The 20891-nt window shown below is 39.7% G+C and overlaps 1 protein-coding gene across 1 annotated transcript; it reads right to left on the bottom strand.

Annotated features, from left to right (window-relative positions):
• Positions 1-6268: 6268 nt before the first annotated feature.
• Positions 6269-7000, bottom strand: LOC118483912. The gene has a single exon (XM_035979663.1). It carries the CDS (start codon positions 6766-6768, stop codon positions 6562-6564), a length of 207 nt encoding a protein of 68 aa, XP_035835556.1. The 5' UTR covers positions 6769-7000; the 3' UTR covers positions 6269-6561.
• Between the last annotated feature and the right edge of the window lie 13891 nt (positions 7001-20891).

Below are 20891 nucleotides of genomic sequence, written 5' to 3'. Positions count from 1 at the left end.
GTCCACTCAGGCGGCGGTGTGTTTAGTTCGGGTTCATCGTTTTCTGTTAGCGATGCCGACTCGAAGGGTACCCGACCCTTGCGAATCGGGAAGGTTGAATTTCCTAAGTTTTCGGGTGAAGACGTGGAAGGTTGGATCTACCGTTGCGAACACTTTTTCGCAATGGACGAGACCCCGGATGACGTAAAACTTAGGTGTGCTGTCGTTCACTTGGAAGGGGATGCACTCCAATGGCACCGGGCCTACATGAAAATACGTGGTGCTACCATCTCTGAAGTTCCGTGGGAAGATTATGTGAGATCTATCTCTGCCCGTTTTTCTAATGCTATGTTTGAAGACCCGCTAGAAGAGTTGGCTGCCCTCAACCAGACCGGTACCCTCCATGAGCTCAACACCACATTCGACTCCCTGTTGAACAAGGTAAACCTCACCGAAACACAAGCTATTAGTCTCTATCTCAAGGCCCTTAACCCGGATATCAGGGGGCCGGTGAAGATGTTTAAACCACGAACTTTGCATGAAGCGTATGGGTTGGCAAAACAACAATCCTCAAACAACGATAACTTAGAGGGTAAACTGAAATCCGGGCGAGTGGACATGGGGGGGTCGAAGACTAACTCCCACCCGAGGATCACACCACCCATGAATGCGGCCAAACTGCCGCTTTTACCCACTCCTAACCGATCGGTTGCTCTAGCGACCAAGCCGGCGAACGGTACTCGTCGCCTCACTAGTAAGGAGTTGGAACAGAAACGGGCAAAGGGTGAATGTTTTTGGTGCACAGAAAAATTTGTGCCTGGTCATACATGTGCACGACCGCGTAAGCAATTGTACGTTATTGAGGCTGAAGATGACGAGGAAGTGGTAGTGGATGAGATAGGGACCGACGAGAGGGATGAGGCCGAGCCCCAGATTTCCATCCATGCATTGACGGGTATTCCATCTTACTCGACTATGCGGGTGAGAGGTTCCATGGGAAACCGTCAACTCCACATACTTATTGATTCCGGGTCGACACACAACTTCCTCAACGAAAGCTTAGCAAAGAAGTTACAATGTGAAGTTATGACCATATCACCGATTAATGTGGGTGTCGCCGATGGAAAACGCCTCACGAGTACTCAGGTTTGTCGAAATTTTCCATGGAATATGCAAGGGAATTGGTTTACAACTGAGGTACTTTTATTGCCTCTTGAAAGTTATGATATGATACTAGGGGTGCAATGGCTCTTACCCTTAAACGACATCCTATGGAACTTTAAAAATATGACTATGAAGTTTGAAGTGGAGGGTAAGCCATATGAGCTCAAGGGGTTGGAAAATAATATCCTCTCTGTGTGTTCACTGGAAAAAAATGGATGAATTGTTGACCAAACACTCAAAAAGTGGGGAAATCCATTTATTTAGTCTACAATTGGCCGGTGGAACATACGAGGATACATATCAATCAAAGGTGGTGGATGTACCAGACGAGTTCCCATGGAGAGCCCTCATATCGGAATTTTCGGGGGTCTTCAAAATTCCATTGGGCCTACCACCGGTGAGGCCTTTCGACCACAAAATTGTATTGAAGGAAGGAACAGAGCCGATCAGCCAACGTCCATACCGTTACCCTGCCGTGCAAAAAGATGTCATCGAAAAAACGACCCGGGAGTTGTTGGATTCGGGGGTTCTTCAAAATAGTCGGAGTTCGTTTGCGGCTCCGGTAGTGTTGGTAAAGAAAAAAGATGGTCAATGGCGCATGTGTATGGACTATCGCCGGTTAAACGAAGCAACAGTCAAAGATAAGTTTCCGATTCCATTGATTGAGGAATTATTGGACGAGTTAGGGGGGGCGTCGTTTTTCTCAAAACTGGATTTACGGTCCGGTTATCATCAGGTTCGGATGGCCCCCGAGGATGTTCATAAAACGGCGTTCCGAACTCACGAGGGACATTATGAATTTCTCGTTATGCCTTTTGGCCTTACGAATGCCCCGGCAACATTTCAGGCTCTCATGAACCACATATTTAGACCCCTACTTAGAAAAGGAGTGTTGGTGTTTTTCGATGATATCCTCGTTTATAGCCGTACTCAAGATGATCATATACGACAATTGAAAAATGTCCTTTCCATAATGCAAGAAAACAAGTTGTTTGCCAAGGAGTCAAAATGCGTGTTTGGGGGTCGGGCGGTTGAGTACTTGGGTCATATTATATCAAAGGAAGGAGTGAAAACGGACCCTTCTAAAATAGAGGCAGTGCAACAATGGCCTACTCCAAAAACAATTAAACAGCTTCGGGGTTTTTTAGGGTTAGCTGGGTATTACCGACGGTTTATCCGCTCCTTCGGAATGATTGCTAAACCATTGACTGATCTGTTAAAAAAAGACGCATTTCGGTGGAATCCCGAGGCTCAGGACACATTTGAACGCCTCAAGGGAGCACTGTCGTCGGCCCCGGTATTAGCGCTACCGGACATGACCAAGCCATTTATCATTGAAACGGATGCCTCGGCAGGAGGAGTAGGGGCGGTCCTCATGCAAGATCGACACCCGGTATCATTCTTGAGTCGCGCCTTATCACCGAAACAAAATGCTCTTTCGGTTTACGAAAAAGAATTGTTAGCAATCATGATGGCGGTTAAACAATGGCACTATTACCTCATCACTGGTTCATTCATTATTCGCACCGATCAGAAAAGCCTCAAGCATCTCCTAACCCAAAAAGTGACAACCCCATTACAACATAAATGGCTTGCTAAGCTAATGGGTTACGATTACTGGATCGAGTACAAAAAAGGAAAAGAAAATGTCGCGGCGGACGCCTTGTCACGGGTGCAAGGTACAGAATTGTTTGTCACAGCGGTATCACAAATTGAGCCTTTACTTTTGAAAAAAATTATTGAAAGTCAACAAGGGGACATTGATGTGCAAAATGTCATTAAAAAAATTGAAACAGAAGGCAATGTTCCACATTTTTCATGGAATGGAAGATGGTTATCTAAGAAGAATCGAATGGTGGTAGGAGGTGATGGGGGGTTACGGGAGGAGATAGTCAGGCTGTGTCACGAGTCGCCAATTGGGGGTCATTCGGGGGTACGAGCGACGGTTCAACGGGTAAAAGGCATGTTCTTTTGGAAAGGGATTACTAAGGTGGTGCGACGGGTATTACGAGTGTGCGATGTGTGTATGAGGGCCAAACATGAAAATGTCGCCTATCCCGGTTTATTACAGCCGTTACCAGTTCCGGACACGATTTTTACAGACATATCAATGGATTTTATTGGGGGTTTACCAAAGGTTAAAGGCAAGGACACCATTTTCGTAGTGGTGGATCGACTCACCAAGTATGGCCACTTTATGGCGTTGGGTCATCCGTTCTCGGCTAAGGATGTGGCTCAAGTGTTTCTGGACAACGTCTGTAAACTGCACGGGTGCCCCAGTTCTATCGTCTCCGATCGAGACTCGATATTTTTAAGCTCCTTTTGGAAAGAATTTTTACATCTTCAAGGGGTGGAAGCTAAGTTGTCCACGGCTTACCATCCTCAAACGGATGGCCAAACCGAGGTAGTGAATCGATGCTTGGAGGGGTATTTAAGGTGTATGGTGATGGAGCGACCGCATACGTGGGTTAATTGGGTGTCGCTAGCGGAGTGGTGGTATAACACGTCATTTCATTCATCCCTAGGGCGAACCCCTTTCGAGGCCCTGTACGGCTATCGGCCTCCTCTGCACATCCCTTACATTCCCAAGGATGCGGTGGATAAAGAGGTAGATGAGATGATGCAAGACCGAGAGGCCGCGGTAAAGGTCTTGAAACAGTCGTTGTTGAAGGCACAGAATCGCATGAAGCAGCAAGCGGACAAACACCGATCGGAGAGGAGTTTTGAACCGGGTACGTGGGTTTATCTTAAGTTACAACCTTACATGCAAAACTCGTTACGGGTTTATAAACATTCTAAGCTTGCACCCAAGTATTTTGGTCCATTTTTAATTTTGGAGAAGATGGGTTCGGTGGCATATAAGTTGGATTTACCGGACGAAGCTCAAATACATCCGGTCTTTCATGTGTCGTTGCTTAAAGAGGCAGTCGGTCCGCCATCTAAGAGGATTCCGTTGCCGAGGGAACCCCGATTTCTACTTCAGCCGCAAGCTGTGTTGGAGCGTAGGTTAGTCAAGCGTGGGAATCGTGCTGCTTTGAAGATGTTGGTGCAATGGAAGGGTCAAACGGCGCAAGACGCTACTTGGGAGTTCTTCGATGATATGAAGTTGCGCTTCCCAGATTTCTCCGAGCTCACTCTTGAGGACAAAAGTGGCTGAGGAGGAAGTCTTGATACGTTTTAGATTTATTATCTCTGTTTTTTTATTGGTGTGTTTTATGTTTGCAAGATGGAGGACCATTATGGCCTTTTTTAATTTGTGTGGGTGTCTTTTGTAAACTTGGTATTGCATGTTTGGGTTTATATTCAGTAATCGAAATCCCTGGAGACTATCCAGAGAATTATAATTTCCTTTTCCTCTTAGTTTCTTCTTAATCGTAACCCTAACCCTATCAGAATCGTCGTCAAGGGTTTGAGAAGCAGAATCCCCGTCTAGGGTTCGAGAATGTAGGGGGAAGAAGAATTTGAATTGATAAGAGATTTCATAATACTCAGAATACTTGTTTAGGGTTTTTCCCGATGTGCATCATCAGCTGGGAGGTAGAGAGAGAAGACTGAACTGAAAAAGAGGAAGAATAATATGATGGTGGTGGAGGTTGTGGTGGGTTGTGAATGTGGAGGAGGTGGTGGTGTTAGAGTTTTTTAGAGAGAGAGAGCTGGTTGAATAAGATGTAGGTAGTTGCAAGTTCTTTATATATATATATATATTTTATTTCTTTTAATTGTTCAAGGGTAGTATAGTCATTTCACACATAGTTAACTGAAAAATTTAACAAAGGTTAGGTCAGGGGACCAACCGAGTTTATTTTTGACAACTTTTGAGACCACGCGTGTAATTAGTAAACCACTAGGACCAAGTATGAAATTTCTGTAAACCACAGGGACCAACCAAACATTTAACTCTCAAAATAACATCCAAAAGTAGCGGTCTTATTCTTAAACGGCTAAAGTACTAATACAAAAAAAAAATTAGGCTACTATCACCTTAGAGATTCAAGAAACATAATGATACTACGTAAGAATGAGAAACCTTGTCACAATAGTGGTAGAAATAAACATTTACAATAAATGGGTAGAGTATGACTACAAAGTTTAAAATTCATAAAAAAAAAATATAAGAAGTCTATGTAGTTATTGTGTTTTAAATTTAGGCATGATGTTTTAGATTTTTTAACATTGTATTATATAGAAAAACACAAAATATAACAATTTAAAACACAATATAGTGTATTCTAGACATAAAATTTAAAACACACTCATTAACTTTCTTGGTATTGTGTTTTAATTTTCATGCCTAGAATACATTTCTTTATGTTTTAAATTGCTACATTTTGTGTTTTTCTATTATCATGTCAAAAGAATCTAAAACATCATGTCTAAAATTTAAAACACAATACTTATATAGACTTCTTACACTTTTTAAAAGTTTTAGATTTTGTAACCAATTTCTAGCCTACGATAAATATACCAAAGTTTTTTTGTTGTTGTAATAATTGGTTACCACGTAGAAAAATCAATGAGGCATGCAAATTAAAATACTTTTAGAACAGTGTAGACAGTGTAGTATAACAAGCACATAAAAACCAAAGCAACCTTAAATCTTGAAGATTAACCCGGATCCATAAACCGGTATATTAACATGTAAAAGAGATTCATTTCACCTTAAAGATTCAATTTTTAGGCAAAAGAAGCAATTGGGTGCTCTACACCCTAACAGGTATCCAAAGATTTTTATCTTTGGAAGACAAAATAATTAAAATGGACATAATAACCTAAACAATAACCAATAAGACATTAATTATAACACTACTTTTGTTAATTTTCTGATAGACATCTAACTGAATAGCAACTATGTTCTTTAGTTATCTTATAAATCTGTTTCCAAAAATAACTAGACCAGTCATTGACATTGTACATACATTCATAGAATCAGTAAATATGTCCTTGAGGTTTTATACCTTCATGGTGAAAGGTCCTTTTATGTTTGTGTTTGAGTTCGAGTTCTAGTTCGATCGAGTACTACTAGCACCGTATTTATGTTTCACATCCTAACAACGAAGTAGCGGTCAACAAACATCAATGTTATAACAGTCAAGCATATGATAACTACTATGATAAAACTGAGCAGTAAAATAGATAGGAACATTTAATATAATTTACCTGCTTCCAGTATGTCACAGTTTATTTAACATGAGGTAGGTTGATATTTTAACATAGCATTCAAAGCTTACAAAGTTACAATTAAATGCTTTCCAAACAAAACACACACACATAGATTCATCCAAGATCATATCAATATATCATCATCATCAACAACAACAACAACAACAACAACAACATCTATGATATATAATGATGATAATGGACTAATGATGATGGTAATGTATGTATGCATAATGCATGTATGTAATATGATGATGATCATGAGTAGGTTTTGAGAGTGGCACCACAGAATGTGCAAATAATGGCCTTGTGAGATCTCCAACATATTGGTACATAGCAGAATCTGGTTGTGGTTACGATATCGGCGACACTGGCTCCTCTTCGGCATCTTGAACACGATCCGGCTACTGGTTTTGTCCTTTTGATCTTTCGTGTTTGGTCCACCAGAAAGCAAAACACCACCATATATATGTATGTATATATGTCTAGCTAGCTATATCTATGTGTAGAGAGTAAGAGAGAGAGAGAGAGAGAGGACTGAAGTGAAGATTTTTGTGATGTTTGAGAAGTGAAAATGATTGCAACAACGATGTTTTGATGGAGGAACCGAATTTGGGCCGAAGGTGTAATATGTATGATGTTGTAAAATGATGTGTTATAGGGCTTCATGGTCCAGAAGAAATGGAGTCATTGATGGGACTAAACTCCCAATGGGCAATGGCTATGTTATTATTATTATTATTATTATTTTTTTTGAGCGGCCTAATGGCTATGTTATTAATCTTGCTTTTTGAATCAACATTTTTTAAGTTTCTATAGTAAGAGTGATTTTGAGTATATGCTTATATAGAGGTAATCTTAAATGTAAATCTTATGAATATAAAAAAAAGTATATCGTATAATATGCCTTAACGTACATTGCGTACGCGATGGCAAGTCGCACGTTATAACAAGAAATCGCATGTTGATAAATTCAGAAGTTCGCATGGTCAAACAATTATATAAATCGCATGTTGATAAATAACCCAAATCGCATGTTATATTAAATAACCCAAACTATTTTCGCATGTTATAATGAATAATCAAAATCGCATGATCTTCAGTAATACCAAAATCGTATGTTGATAATGTCTCACGTACGCAATGTACGTTAAAGCATTTTGTACGTTAACCGGCCTCTATAAATAATAATCATTATTTTTATCAAACACTCACAACAAAATATACTCAAATAGTGTCTCATCTAACACATTTATCCGGCACATTCTAACCATTTGAAAACAATAACTACTTCTAAAATGTATGTATTGCATATTGTTATTATTCCTAAAGGAAATTAAAGATACCATTTATTGGCATGGTTATTATAGAAAATAACAATATCGAGGATAAACCTTGGGGAGTGGGTGTCGAGTATCCAACCGATACCGACGCTAGGAAATGATGTTTCTGCTTCCCATCCCACTGTCGCATTCTTCTCCATTTTGCACCTTCTTTATATCCACTACAATTCAATTCAGGACAAGTATCGATTCCAATGTTGCTTCCTTTCGCTAGTATCAGAGGTGCCACATCAGCAACCCCTTCTCCGGTCTCAACTTCCATCCCACCACCCTAATAAGCACAAAGCTTGAGAGAACGATTGCCATTTGGCATTTTGGCCAAACGTTAATTAAGATAAAAATTGTTACACATTTAAGATTTAAACACGTTTTATAATGTTTAATATTGATGAGGTTAGAACTCCTAACAAAGCCTCTTAAATAAGAGAGTATATACTATTCAGTGTCGAGTTAGACAAAATATTTTTTTATATAACTTTATTTTATTAAGTGTTGATAATCATTTTATATAACTTTATTTTAGTAAGTGTTGACAATCAATTAGAGTATGGAGTCCCTACATCGTTTCTTGTCCCAAACTTGAATCGGGACATTTTCTTTCACAACATGCTAATCTACACATAGGAATATAGGATACAATAAACTTGTGTTTGATAGGGTCATGTCCCCTACTATAATATTTGACTTATGGAAAAATTGTCAATTCAACTATTTATTTAGATTTTCAGTTGAACAATTTTAAAAAGTATAAGCATTTGATCATTATATGTAAAGATCAAATATAAATAAGTCTTAACATACAAATGAGTTTTAACATAAATAAAAGAAGATTTTTGTTTTGTTTGTTTGTTTTATGAAAAACTAGGTTATAACCCTGTGTAGTATACGGGTTGAATAAATGAATTTTATATACTAAATAATAAAACAATATATGTTTAAAAACCTCCTTTATTGCACGGGTTGAATAAATATAATTTTATATATTAAATAATAAAAAGTTATATCTATAAGAACCATATTGTGCGGGTTGAATAATTTAATTTTATATACCAAATAAAAAAGTTATATCTTTAAAACCACGTGTATTACTCGGGTTGCATAATCTTTAAAAAACCTCATTTATTACACAGGTTGAATAAACGTAATTTTCTATACTAAATAATAAAAAATATATAGTTTTTTAGTAATGAAAATAAAAATATTTCATATATTAATACAAAGTTTGGTTTTCGTGATAAATAATTTGTTTTATTTAAAAATATCTTAAATTAACAATTTAAATTTTAGAATTATATTTTAACTTTAACCTTTTATTTAAAACTTGTAAATGTAACGAAGTCTCAATAAATTTAACCATTTATTTAAAACTTGTAAATGTAGAAATGATAAATAATATTAGTTAATTTTATTTCAAGTTTCGTAAAATCTATTTGATACCAAACTAAACAAACCGTTCAAATATATAGTTAATATCAAGAATAAATTACGATTTTGACCCCTGTGGTTATATCACTTTTACACTTTTAGCCAAAAAATGAATATTTTAACATCTGAGCCCCCAACATGTTTTTTTCTAACCTTTTTGGCCCCTAGCACTAACCCCATCCATTCACTTTTAGGGGCCAAAAGGGTTAGAAAAAAAGACGTTGAGGGCTCAGATGTTAAAAGATTCCTTTTTGGGCTAAAAGGGTAAAAGTGATATAACCATAGGGGCCAAAATCGTAATTTACTCTAATATCAAATTAGATAACTAAGTTTGAATTTGAAGTAAATAGATAAATATAAAAGTAATAATTAAACTAAATAATATTTAGCAGAAGGATTATCTATAATTAATTAGAAGAGATTAAAATAAAATAATAATTATCTATAAGACATGACCTAATATGATGACACGTGTCCCAAAGTTGGTTTCTTTTATTATAGTAGATAGATTGTTCCATCTACTTAGACTAAAGGGTATGGAGAGCCTCATCCCCAAGGAGATGGGCCGCCACGTCGACGCCACGTAGGAGTGGTTTGGAGGGGATGAACCTAAGAGTGTGGGGGATGAACCCCTTTATATATATATATGTATGTATGTATAGGTATATGTGAGAGAAGGAAGGAGAAGGGAGGACCGGCACATCCGGCTGTGGGGAGCCGATGTTGCCGAGCCGACCCTATGGGAGGCAGTGTGGGGTCCGGCGCCGATCCTAGCCGGACCTCAGCCGGCCCCCATACCCTTAATTGAGTGGTATCGACTTTAGTAATCAACATTGTGTTATTTTGGACTTAAAATCTAAACTTGTTTGCCAAACAACCGATCATGTGATGTGAGGTTAGCTGACATTACTGGTCAAGATACCTATTTACGTGAAAAAAAAAAAAATCACACTGATTTTAATAGTTTTCTTAGCCAAACATTGATTTTAGTGTTTTCTTAGCCAAACATTGATTTTAATATAAAAAAAATCATTCTGACAAAATATGATTCCAACAAATAATATATATGCATATATTTAAGACTTGATTAACATTTGTATAATATTTCAATCAAGGTATTTTTTCAGTTTCATGCACATATCCACGAATATAAAATCACGAATATGTACAATTGCAGAACAAGAGTGGCAATAAAGGAATTAAGAGAGTGAATATTTATGGAATTAAGACTGAGTTAGGGTAAAATACTTATGGTACCATTTTTTCTTTATATGTTAAAGTAACACAAGTTAAACTATATACATTGGTGTTAAAGCGATTACCCCATTCTTAGTATATTTCTTGACGTTTTTCTTAGTATATTTCTTGACGTTTTTCGTTCTTGAAGAAAAAGGACTATAAGTAAATTTTTCATGTCACCTAAGTCTACCGATACCAGTGTCGACGGGCCAACTGGTTGCCCAACTTGACCCGTCTTGGGCTTCTATCATGTAGGCCCAACTGTTAAGGCCCAGTAACGATACTTGTCTCTTAAGGGACTTGTGCATACCAAATGAGCGGGAAAGGTATCTTCAGAGATAACAAGGGACCTGTGCATACCAAATGAGCCGGCAACATAGTACTTCCGAGCTGGCCTCATTAAATGAAGCCAGAGATCCTGCCGTTGGGGCTCAGACACATGTCTGAGTCCCCCAAAGATGATCAGAGACCGTTAGTTCCCCTTGGTACTTCTCCATCAAGAAGATAAGCCATCTTGGCTATATAAGAAAGGTAAAAGGATCTACTGCCGGGACCAAGGTAACTGACTTGATGCCCTATATCATCATTTATTCCGACCACCACCCTCCCACATTAAATACCTACATTTATAACTGAATCCAAAAGATCCACAACGCAGAGGATATTCCGGCGAATACTCTCGTCGGAATAAGCTTCTCTTTCACTCCCGGCAAGTTTACTTACTCTCATGCCGGAGCCTGGTCACGGATCCCCCCCGGGGTCCCCCGTGACGAGGCTAACGGTTTTCTTTTTTGTAGAGAACAAGGGTTGTAATATCACAACGTCAGCGAAGACCCTTTGAACGTCATCCAGGGATTTGGTGATTCGATATTGGCGCCATCCGTGGGACATTTCAGTCCAACTGATTTTCCCACTCAAAAAATCACCGGCGTTATAATAACCCAATCTGCGAAAGAGACGACATGGCAACACCACCTAGTTCACGAACCATCCAGACGGTGCAAGGCAACCCTGACATGGTCACGGTGGAGGACATTACTCAAGAAGAAGAGAACGAGAACCAGGCGGGAACCCTGGAAAAGGAAAAAACCATCACACCAGATTTCGTCGCCATGCACAAGGAAGAACTAAAGAAGCATCTCGAAGACTTGGAGAGACAGGAGAGGCTTAAGAGCCTCAAGGCCAGATTATCCTTTGATACACCACCCAACAAGGGAGAAACGGGTCCACAAAACAAGAGAGATCGCTCTGACCCTCTAGAGACCTTCATGACAGTCCTCAGGCAGATGTCGTCAGAAGAGAGAGAGGACCTCATCACAGGAAAAGAACCAAAGGGAAAAGAAAAAGAAAAGGAGAATCAAAGTGTTAGTGGTTTGGATCAACCCTATCTTCCTCGAGGTCTAGCCGAAATCTCAAAATTTACCAAAAGGATCGCCGAGGCTCCCATGCCCCCCAAGCTCAAGTGACCCTTGAACTTCGATAGATATGATGGGACACGGGACCCGGAGGATCACTTGCATGCCTTCAAGGGTGCAGGACAATTAGGACGATAGCCCATGCCTATTTGGTGTCACATGTTTGTACAAACCCTAATGGAGGGAGCCAGGCTCTGGTTTGATAGCCTTCCCCCCGGAGGAATCGATAGCTATGAGGAACTGAGCGAGAAGTTTCTGAGAAACTTCAGCCAACAGAGAAAGGTGGTCAAAAACCCAAATGAAATCATGCATATAAGGCAGCGGGATAACGAACGGATAGATCAATATATGGAGAGGTTCGTCAAGGAAAGAATGAACATCAAAGATGTCCCGGAGGTCATGAAGATCAGCAGCTTCATCAATGGACTGAAGCATGCACAATTGTGTGAGAAGCTGGGAGAGGAGTTCCCACATGTAACACCGCAAAAACGGGTTTAGTAATCAAACCACGTTAATAGTAAAGACGGGTAAAATACCGTTAGTGGTAAAAATTAACTCGGTAAATATTAGGATTTAAATAAATAAACTTGATGTTAATTAAAAAGGAGGATAAACACTTTGAGAAAACAAAGTGATGCGTGCTAGTGTGTATATATTTTAGATGTATATTTAAGCCCTTTTTAACACTTTTAGCCAAGTTTTAAATTTATAAAACACGATATTTACTAACACTAAACACACATATGGGCAAGTGCACCCATCGTGGACGTAGTATAGTGTTGGTAAGATACCGAGGTCGTCCAAGGACACAAGAGCTTTTAGTACCGGTTTATCCTCAACGTCTAACCAAATCAAAATGTTAGAAAAGATTTTTAAACTAAGAAAATAAAAACTAACTAAATGCTGAAAATAAAATAAAAATAAAACAGATAGACAAGATGAATCACTTGGATCCGACTCGTGTTTTAGTATAACCTTTGATTATTTTCGCACTTTTGCACTTGTTTAAGAGATTATCTTAGTTATTGTAGTAGGCCCCTCTTTTGAAGGTGACGTTACCCTCAACCCAGTAGTTTGAGTCAGCAAGGATACAATCCTAAAGGGTCGGATTATTGAAAGATAATGAATTAAGTTATTAATGCAAATTATGGTAGGCCCCTCTTTTGGAGGTGACGTTATCCTCGACTAAGTAGTCTGAGTCAGCAGGGATACAGTCCTAAATAGCCGGGTTATAGTATTAATAGTAGTTAACTTATAAGGGGGTCAAAGAGTTTGGATCCCCGCCATCCAATACCTATGGGCATTGAAGGAGATCCTACTAAATTTGACCCAGGTCCCTTGCAGGACCTCTAAACGCTGAACAAGGGCAAGACCCTTACCAAACCGTTCCCTTAACCCCCGACCAGGTAGCCAACATACCTCCATATATACCGTGGAGATATGAATGGTGAAAATCTTTTATTTTATATAGACAGTAAAATAATGCCAAGACACCACGGACAAACGATAAGGAAAGATCACCTTCAACATAAGCAACTAGTTATTAAAGTCATTAATACAAAACCAAATAAAAACTGCAAAAGATTAAAAATAAAAAGTATTATACTAAACACTTGTCTTCACCAAGTGATGTAAGAGACTTAGGCAAACATGGCCATTGTCAAGAACTCTTACGATCAATCTTGGATCCCGAGACGACTCACACACTCTATGATGGACAATGGATGATGGTGGTGGATGATGATGTTATGGTGGTGGTGGTGGGTGGTGGATGAAGTGTGAGAGAGGTGGTGTGCCAAGGGATGAGTTGCAATGAAACCAAGCACTCCTATTTATAGGCTGAACAGAAGGCTGGGCACGGACCCGTGTCCGCTGGGCACGGCCCCGTGCCTGTCTGACACACTCTCTCTTCATTAATTGTAATTCGCAATTACAATTAATGCGCCTGCAGTACTTTCGCCACGCCCCCGTTTTCACTGGGCACGGCCTGTGGTGGGCAATAGAAGCTTCTACTGGTTTGTCTTTTATGCTGCTTCTTGGGCACGGCCCCGTGCTGGCTGAGCACGGGGCGTGTTCAGTCTTCTGCCTTCTCTATTTTGCTTGGGAGGATGCTGTCGAGGGGTCGGGCAATCCACTTATGTTCCTTTTCTTGTATTTATGTTAGATTTAGCTGTCTTTTCGCTTCTTTTGTTAATTTGAGCTCATTTAATCCTGAAAATACAAAAGGAAGACAAAAACACTCTTTTTCCAACATTAGTACTAAAAAAGGGTTAGTTTTATGCCTCATTTGATGTAATTTATATGTTGCATTTTACACACATCAAATACCCCCACACTTGAATCTTTGCTTATCCTCAAGCAAAACTCTTTAATATGTGGCTTTCACTCCCAAATGGAATGGGTAGAAGAGAAGGTTTTGGCTTGTCATAGAGTGTCGGGAATCCAAGGTCTTTATTGGGTTTTATTTTTATTTATTTACAATCCTATTCGTTATGATTTATTTAGAACGTTTCATAAGATAAATTACTTATTTGGGCATAGCATGCCTTTTTAAAATTCCATTTATATACAAGTTCACATACCTCACGGGAGAAATCACTCACACTGGCCGAAGGTGTATTTTTTTTAGTGAATCACTCGAGAGCGGCATGGAACTTATTCCTACCATAGGCTTGCCAAGCAATCAATCCTCCTCCTTTTTAACTTTTTACCTTTGTAAATATCAAGAGGACTTTTTGGGTAAAGGCTTGGGCTAAAGGTGGGTAGTTGTGTTAGTGGTTAGTAAAAGGGCGAAAAGCGTAGAAGCGTCGGTTTTCGTAAAACATTTTGTTTTAGTGACTTTTTATTCTTAATGACGTGTTTCTTCAAACAAGCTTTTGTTTTAAGAGCTTTGTTTGTTTATTTCTAACTTCATTCATTTTTTTTGAAGTCACACGAAAACCGAGCTTGTTACTAAAATAAAGAGTAAAAATAAAAAAGGGTTTTTTGGTGGGTAAAAGGGTTTTTAGGGTGAGAAATGAAAAGGTTTAGGCTCAAAGGGGTTAACTAGGGGGAGTTTTTGGGTAGGTGAAAGGAAAAATAAAAATAATGGTTTTGAAAGAAAAAAGGGTTAGGCCTAATGCTTCCATCATTTACTTACTTGGGTTTAAGTTGGTAAGGACCGGGAATGAATCGTCGTGGCAAGTTCTAGAGTCGTAAGAACCAAGCGGCTATTCACACAAGAAACGAAAAATGAGCATTTAGCATAAAGATGTATATTTGTATGCTCAATAAAGGCTCAAAACTCACTTTTTGTGGGAATGGGTTTTTCTATGTGATCAAGTATATATAATCGAATTTTAACTAAGCTTGTCATGCCGTTTCATAATTTTCTTATGTTAGTTCTTTTTATCATGACGCTATCGGTTGTAAATTTAAAAATATAACCTTGTTAGTCTTAGAATTCCCAACTTAAACTTTAGACAAGTAAAAAAAATGAAAATTTAAGAAAAAATTTGGGGTGATTAGCGGTTCCAATAGAGTTTTGTGTAAGGCTTGTTATTAGGACTTGCAAAATTTCAAGGTTTTAGCATCCCCCCCACACTTAAATTACACATTGTCCTCAATGTGTCCCAAAAGTAAATTTTTAGGATGATTAGATGTGTAACATGGTGTTAAAAGCAAAAAAAATGTTACTGGCAGTCTAGACACGGCCCCGTGTCCGTTGGACACGACTCCGTGGTGAACTGCCAGTAATGAAAACTTACAGAAGATGGATACGGGGACGTGTTGGCTAGACACGGCCCTGTGTCTGGCAAAAATCTACAGAAAAGTAACCAAACAGCAGGTCTGGGAGGTGAGCACGGGGGTGTGTCGGCTGGACACGTCCCCGTGTGGACAGTCTGTAAGCCTAAAAATAGGTTCCTTCCTCCGGTTTTTTCCATCCTGGCTTTACGAGTGCTAATGCTTAGCACATCTAAGCCTTGGTTTGTACCTGTTTCATCACTACATACCACACCAAGTAATACCAACATCCTACATTACCATCATTAATTGTTCAAAGCATAAAGTAAAAGAAAATAAAAGCAGAAAATAAAAGTAGTTAAGGGAAGTAAATTGTTCAACACTTGGCACGCAGGCCACAAACTGTTTCGATAGATAAAGGGGCTTTAACCTGTGGGCTCACCATCAACCCGCTCCTGCTCCTTCAACCCCCTAGTCCATGTCCTCATCGCTGGCATATCCTCCATCCCCATGACCCGCCATATACTCCCGGATGCTGCCGATGTCGTCTTGTATATCGTTGATGTTTCGTTCGATAGCTCCGACCCGGTGGTATGTATTGTTGGCAAGGTTGTAGGTGTTCCTGGTACACATGAGGTTTTCCTGCAAAAGATCATGTAAACTTTGAAAGTTAGGAAAACCGCCTCCTTGTGAGGAGGATTGACCCGGATCACCATGGGTTTGATACTGGTAGTGAGGAGGTGGTGCGTGAAGAACTAGGGCCTCCTGCAGGTTCCATGCATGGCCTTGCATCCTCTGAAAGCTCACTGACCCGTCTTCCGCCTCATAAAGTAAGTTCATGGCTCGGCAAATGTGATAGTCAACTCGCCCCGACCATGGGCTTCTTTCAAAGGACCTAGGGATGTGCGTGAAATGCTTGAAGAGGCGGTACACCCATCCTCCAAAGAAGATAGGTGTAGGAGCACGAGCAAGGCGGTTCAGATGCATGTTTCGCAGCAGGAGATAGGGAACATCAAGGGGCTTTTGGTTGTGGATGCAGTGAAGAACTACCAAATCTTTTAACCCCACAACGCCACTACTGTCGTGACGTTGGCTAAGAGAGTAGGTGAGGAGCCTGGGAATGTAGCGGTAGAGTGGATCCCTCAGCATAGTACTCTTGGTGCTGCTAGGGTTGTAGATTCCTTCACCGATTTGGGCCCATGCAGCTTGACGTTCATTTTCGTCCAAATCTCGTAATCCCCCGGTATTTTCCTCATTTCCCGATTCTTCTTCAGCGTACAATCCCACTATTGCTCCGAACTGTGCCATAGAGATCGAGTACCTCATCCCACCACATCGAAATGCAACCCCTTCATTATCAAATGGGTCACACTTTGAAGTGAAGGTAAAAGTACTATAGAACTCCAAGGTGCATTGATGCACCGACCGAAGCCGGGTGGTCAATGCAACCCTTAGTGGTCCCGTAACGATGTTGTTGAATCGGTCCAGCTGGTTTACCAAGGTTTACAGGTCCGTGCATGCTCGTCTGGGGTACTCCTCGGGCCTTGTTTGAAGTAGCTCGTATCTTGCCCTAGCATCGAGCTCACTCGCATTGAACCTTGTGAATTTTGCCATCTGAAAGAATACACCAAAAGTTAGCACGAAACAGTGAGATTTTCTTAAGAAACTGCAAACAGTGGGCTGGACACGGCCCCGTGTTCAGCGGGCACGACCCCGTGTCCAGTCGTCTGTTACTCAAAATCTTCATTTTTCGTCCCGGTCCCGAAAATCTGAAAATTTTTAGCCAAGTACGAGCGGTTTCCCCCGAAAATGAAACCCCAAGTGCCGTTTCTCTCAAAATAACCCGTTTACCCCTTCAATTTTATCTTTTTCGGTTCGAAAACAAGGGTTTGAGGTTTTTGTGAGAAATCGGGCAAATCTATCAACAATACAAGTGTATTTACTTCCCATTATACTAATCTAAACTAATACTAACAGATTATATCAAAAATTTGAAGTTCGATCCGGATGAACTTGAAGAACCCTAGATTTTTCCCCAAATTTTTGATGTTTAACTACATGCAAGTAACTAATCTAACTACTAATGATGATAGAATCATACCTTGATGTTGTTAAACGTGGAGGTAACGTCGGAAATTTGCGGAAAATCGCCTTGAACCAGAACGTTTTCGGCGAAACGGGGCGTGTGGAATGAGGTAACTGTTATGAATTGAGGGTTTTATCCCGACAGTTGCGTCGACACGCCCCCGTGTCCAGCGGACACGGCCTCGTGCCGAGCAATTTTTTTAGGTGCTCGTGTGAGTGCCCATTTTTCCGAAGACATGGTTAGAAGACTTACCGGTTTCGATGTATACTCGCTTGTTTGTAACATACCGGGTATGATGTGGGTGCTTTTCATTCGTTAACCGTTTGAAGTGAGATCTCTTCCTCCTCATCTTCAATGGATCCTCGGTAGAGTTTCAGCCACTGGCCATTGACTTTAAATGGAATCCCATTCCGAGCTTTAATTTCTACTGCACCGTGAGGAAAAACATTGGTAATGGAAAAAGGTCCTGACCACCTAGATTTTAGTTTACCAGGAAATAATCGAAGTCGTGAATTAAATAATAGAACTTGATCTCCTACTCGAAATTCATTAGGCTTAATATATTTATCGTGTAATTTTTTCATTCTTTCCTTATAAATTTCGGAGTTAGAGTATGCATAGTTCCTTAATTCGTCTAATTCATTCATTTGACAAAATCGATTTTTACCTGCAGTTTCTAAGTCTAAGTTTACGCTTTTTGTTGCCCAGTAGGCCCTGTGAGCTATTTCTACTGGCAAATGACAACTTTTTCCATAGACGAGCTTATATGGGGCTGTGCCTATAGTGGTTTTATAAGCAGTTCGAAAAGCCCATAAAGCATCATCTAATTTGTCAGCCCATTCCTTTTTATTTAAACCTACGGGTTTTTCAAGTATTCGTTTTAAACCTCGGTTAGTCACTTCGGCTTGTCCATTTGTTTGAGGGTGATACACTGTCGAGACCCGGTGATAGACCCCATACCTTGTTAAGATTTTTTCGAGTTGATGATTGCAAAAATGGGTACCTCTATCACTTATCAAAGCTTTTGGTGTTCCAAAACGAGAGAATAATTTTTCAGAAATTTTATCACTACTCTTCCATCGTTTGTTGGAAGAGCTTCGGCCTCTGCCCATTTAGACAAGTAATCAACTGCCACAAGTATATATTTGTTTCCTTTTGACGGTGGGAAGGGTCCCATGAAATCGAGTCCCCACACATCAAAAATTTCACAAACGAGAATGCCATTCTGAGGCATTTCGTTTTTGGAAGAAATATTACCTGATCTTTGGCAAGCATCACATGTCTTTACAAGATCTTGGGCATCTTTGTAAATGGTTGGCCAATAAAATCCTGAATCAAATACCTTTCGTGCGGTACTCGCGACACCATGATGTCCTCCGTATGGACCTTCATGACAGTGGCGGAGAATTCTTCGTGCTTCTCTACCATGGACACACCTTCGGATGAGTTGATCGGCACACATTTTGAAAAGATAAGGGTCTTCCCAAAAGTAATGCTTTACATCAGCAAAGAATTTCTTTCTTTGATGATGCGGCCATCCTTTGGTGACTATACCGCTAGCTAAGTAATTAGCATAGTCGGCATACCATGGTTCTTGTCTGCTCTCCATCATTTCCAAGGATTCTGTGGGAAATTTTTCGTTGATTTGTTCGTCCCTGGTTGCCTCCAAAGCTGGGTCTTCTAGGCGTGAAAGATGATCTGCAACAGTGTTTTCTGCTCCTCTTTTATCTTTGATTTCAATGTCGAATTCTTGGAGGAGTAGAATCCATCTGATCAAACGGGGTTTTGCGTCTTGTTTCTTGAAGAGGTATCGAATAGCTGCATGATCTGTATAGACTACAGTTTTAGAAAGAACAAGGTAAGAACGGAATTTATCAAAAGCAAATACCACAACTAGTAACTCTTTTTCAGTAGTTGTGTAATTTTCTTGTGCATCGTTAAGTGTTTTACTAGCATAATAAATTGGGTGGAAATGCTTTTCTTTTCTTTGTCCCAAGACTGCTCCAACAGCAAAGTCACTTGCATCACACAACGATTTCGAAAGAAATTTCCAAATCAGGGGCTATCATGATAGGTGCATTGACTATCAATTTCCTTGAGGGTTAGAAATGCTGATTGCATTCTTGTCAAAAGATGAAAGGTGCATCTTTTTCAAAGTAATTTTGTTAAAAGGTCTTTGAAATTTTCGAAAAGTCTTGATAATACCTTCTTAAAATCCGGCATGCCCTAAAGAAACTTCTGATTGCTCTACACGGAGGACGGTGGAGGTAATCGAGAAATAGTTTCTATTGCTCGATCAACTTCCATTCCTTCGCTTGAGATTTTGTGACCGAGTAACTATTTACTATTACCATGAAAATGGCCTTTTCCCAGTTAAGGCGAGGTTAGTTTTCCCTCACATCGAGATAGCAATTCGTTCCAAGGTTATCGAGGCATTGGTCATATGAGTCTCCAAAAGATAGAAAAGTTCGTCCATGAAAGACTTCCATTGTCTAAATGCTGAAAATAAAATAAAAATAAAACAGATAGACAAGATGAATCACTTGGATCCGACTCGTGTTTTAGTATAACCTTTGATTATTTTCGCACTTTTGCACTTGTTTAAGAGATTATCTTAGTTATTGTAGTAGGCCCCTCTTTTGAAGGTGACGTTACCCTCAACCCAGTAGTTTGAGTCAGCAAGGATACAATCCTAAAGGGTCGGATTATTGAAAGATAATGAATTAAGTTATTAATGCAAATTATGGTAGGCCCCTCTTTTGGAGGTGACGTTATCCTCGACTAAGTAGTCTGAGTCAGCAGGGATACAGTCCTAAATAGCCGGGTTATAGTATTAATAGTAGTTAACTTATAAGGGGGTCAAAGAGTTTGGATCCCCGCCATCCAATACCTATGGGCATTGAAGGAGATCCTACTAAATTTGACCCAGGTCCCTTGCAGGACCTCTAAACGCTGAACAAGGGCAAGACCCTTACCAAACCGTTCCCTTAACCCCCGACCAGGTAGCCAACATACCTCCATATATACCGTGGAGATATGAATGGTGAAAATCTTTTATTTTATATAGACAGTAAAATAATGCCAAGACACCACGGACAAACGATAAGGAAAGATCACCTTCAACATAAGCAACTAGTTATTAAAGTCATTAATACAAAACCAAATAAAAACTGCAAAAGATTAAAAATAAAAAGTATTATACTAAACACTTGTCTTCACCAAGTGATGTAAGAGACTTAGGCAAACATGGCCATTGTCAAGAACTCTTACGATCAATCTTGGATCCCGAGACGACTCACACACTCTATGATGGACAATGGATGATGGTGGTGGATGATGATGTTATGGTGGTGGTGG

This window comes from Helianthus annuus, chromosome 11 (assembly GCF_002127325.2).
Source record: "Helianthus annuus cultivar XRQ/B chromosome 11, HanXRQr2.0-SUNRISE, whole genome shotgun sequence".
Taxonomy (NCBI): domain Eukaryota; kingdom Viridiplantae; phylum Streptophyta; class Magnoliopsida; order Asterales; family Asteraceae; genus Helianthus; species Helianthus annuus.
The sequence above is the reverse complement of the archived record's forward strand: the minus strand, read 5'-3'. Positions and strand labels throughout refer to the sequence as shown.

Excerpts from the sequence above, each read along its gene's own strand:
- LOC118483912 (XM_035979663.1), bottom strand. The coding sequence starts at position 6,768 with ATGGTGGTGTTTTGCTTTCTGGTGGACCAAACACGAAAGATCAAAAGG.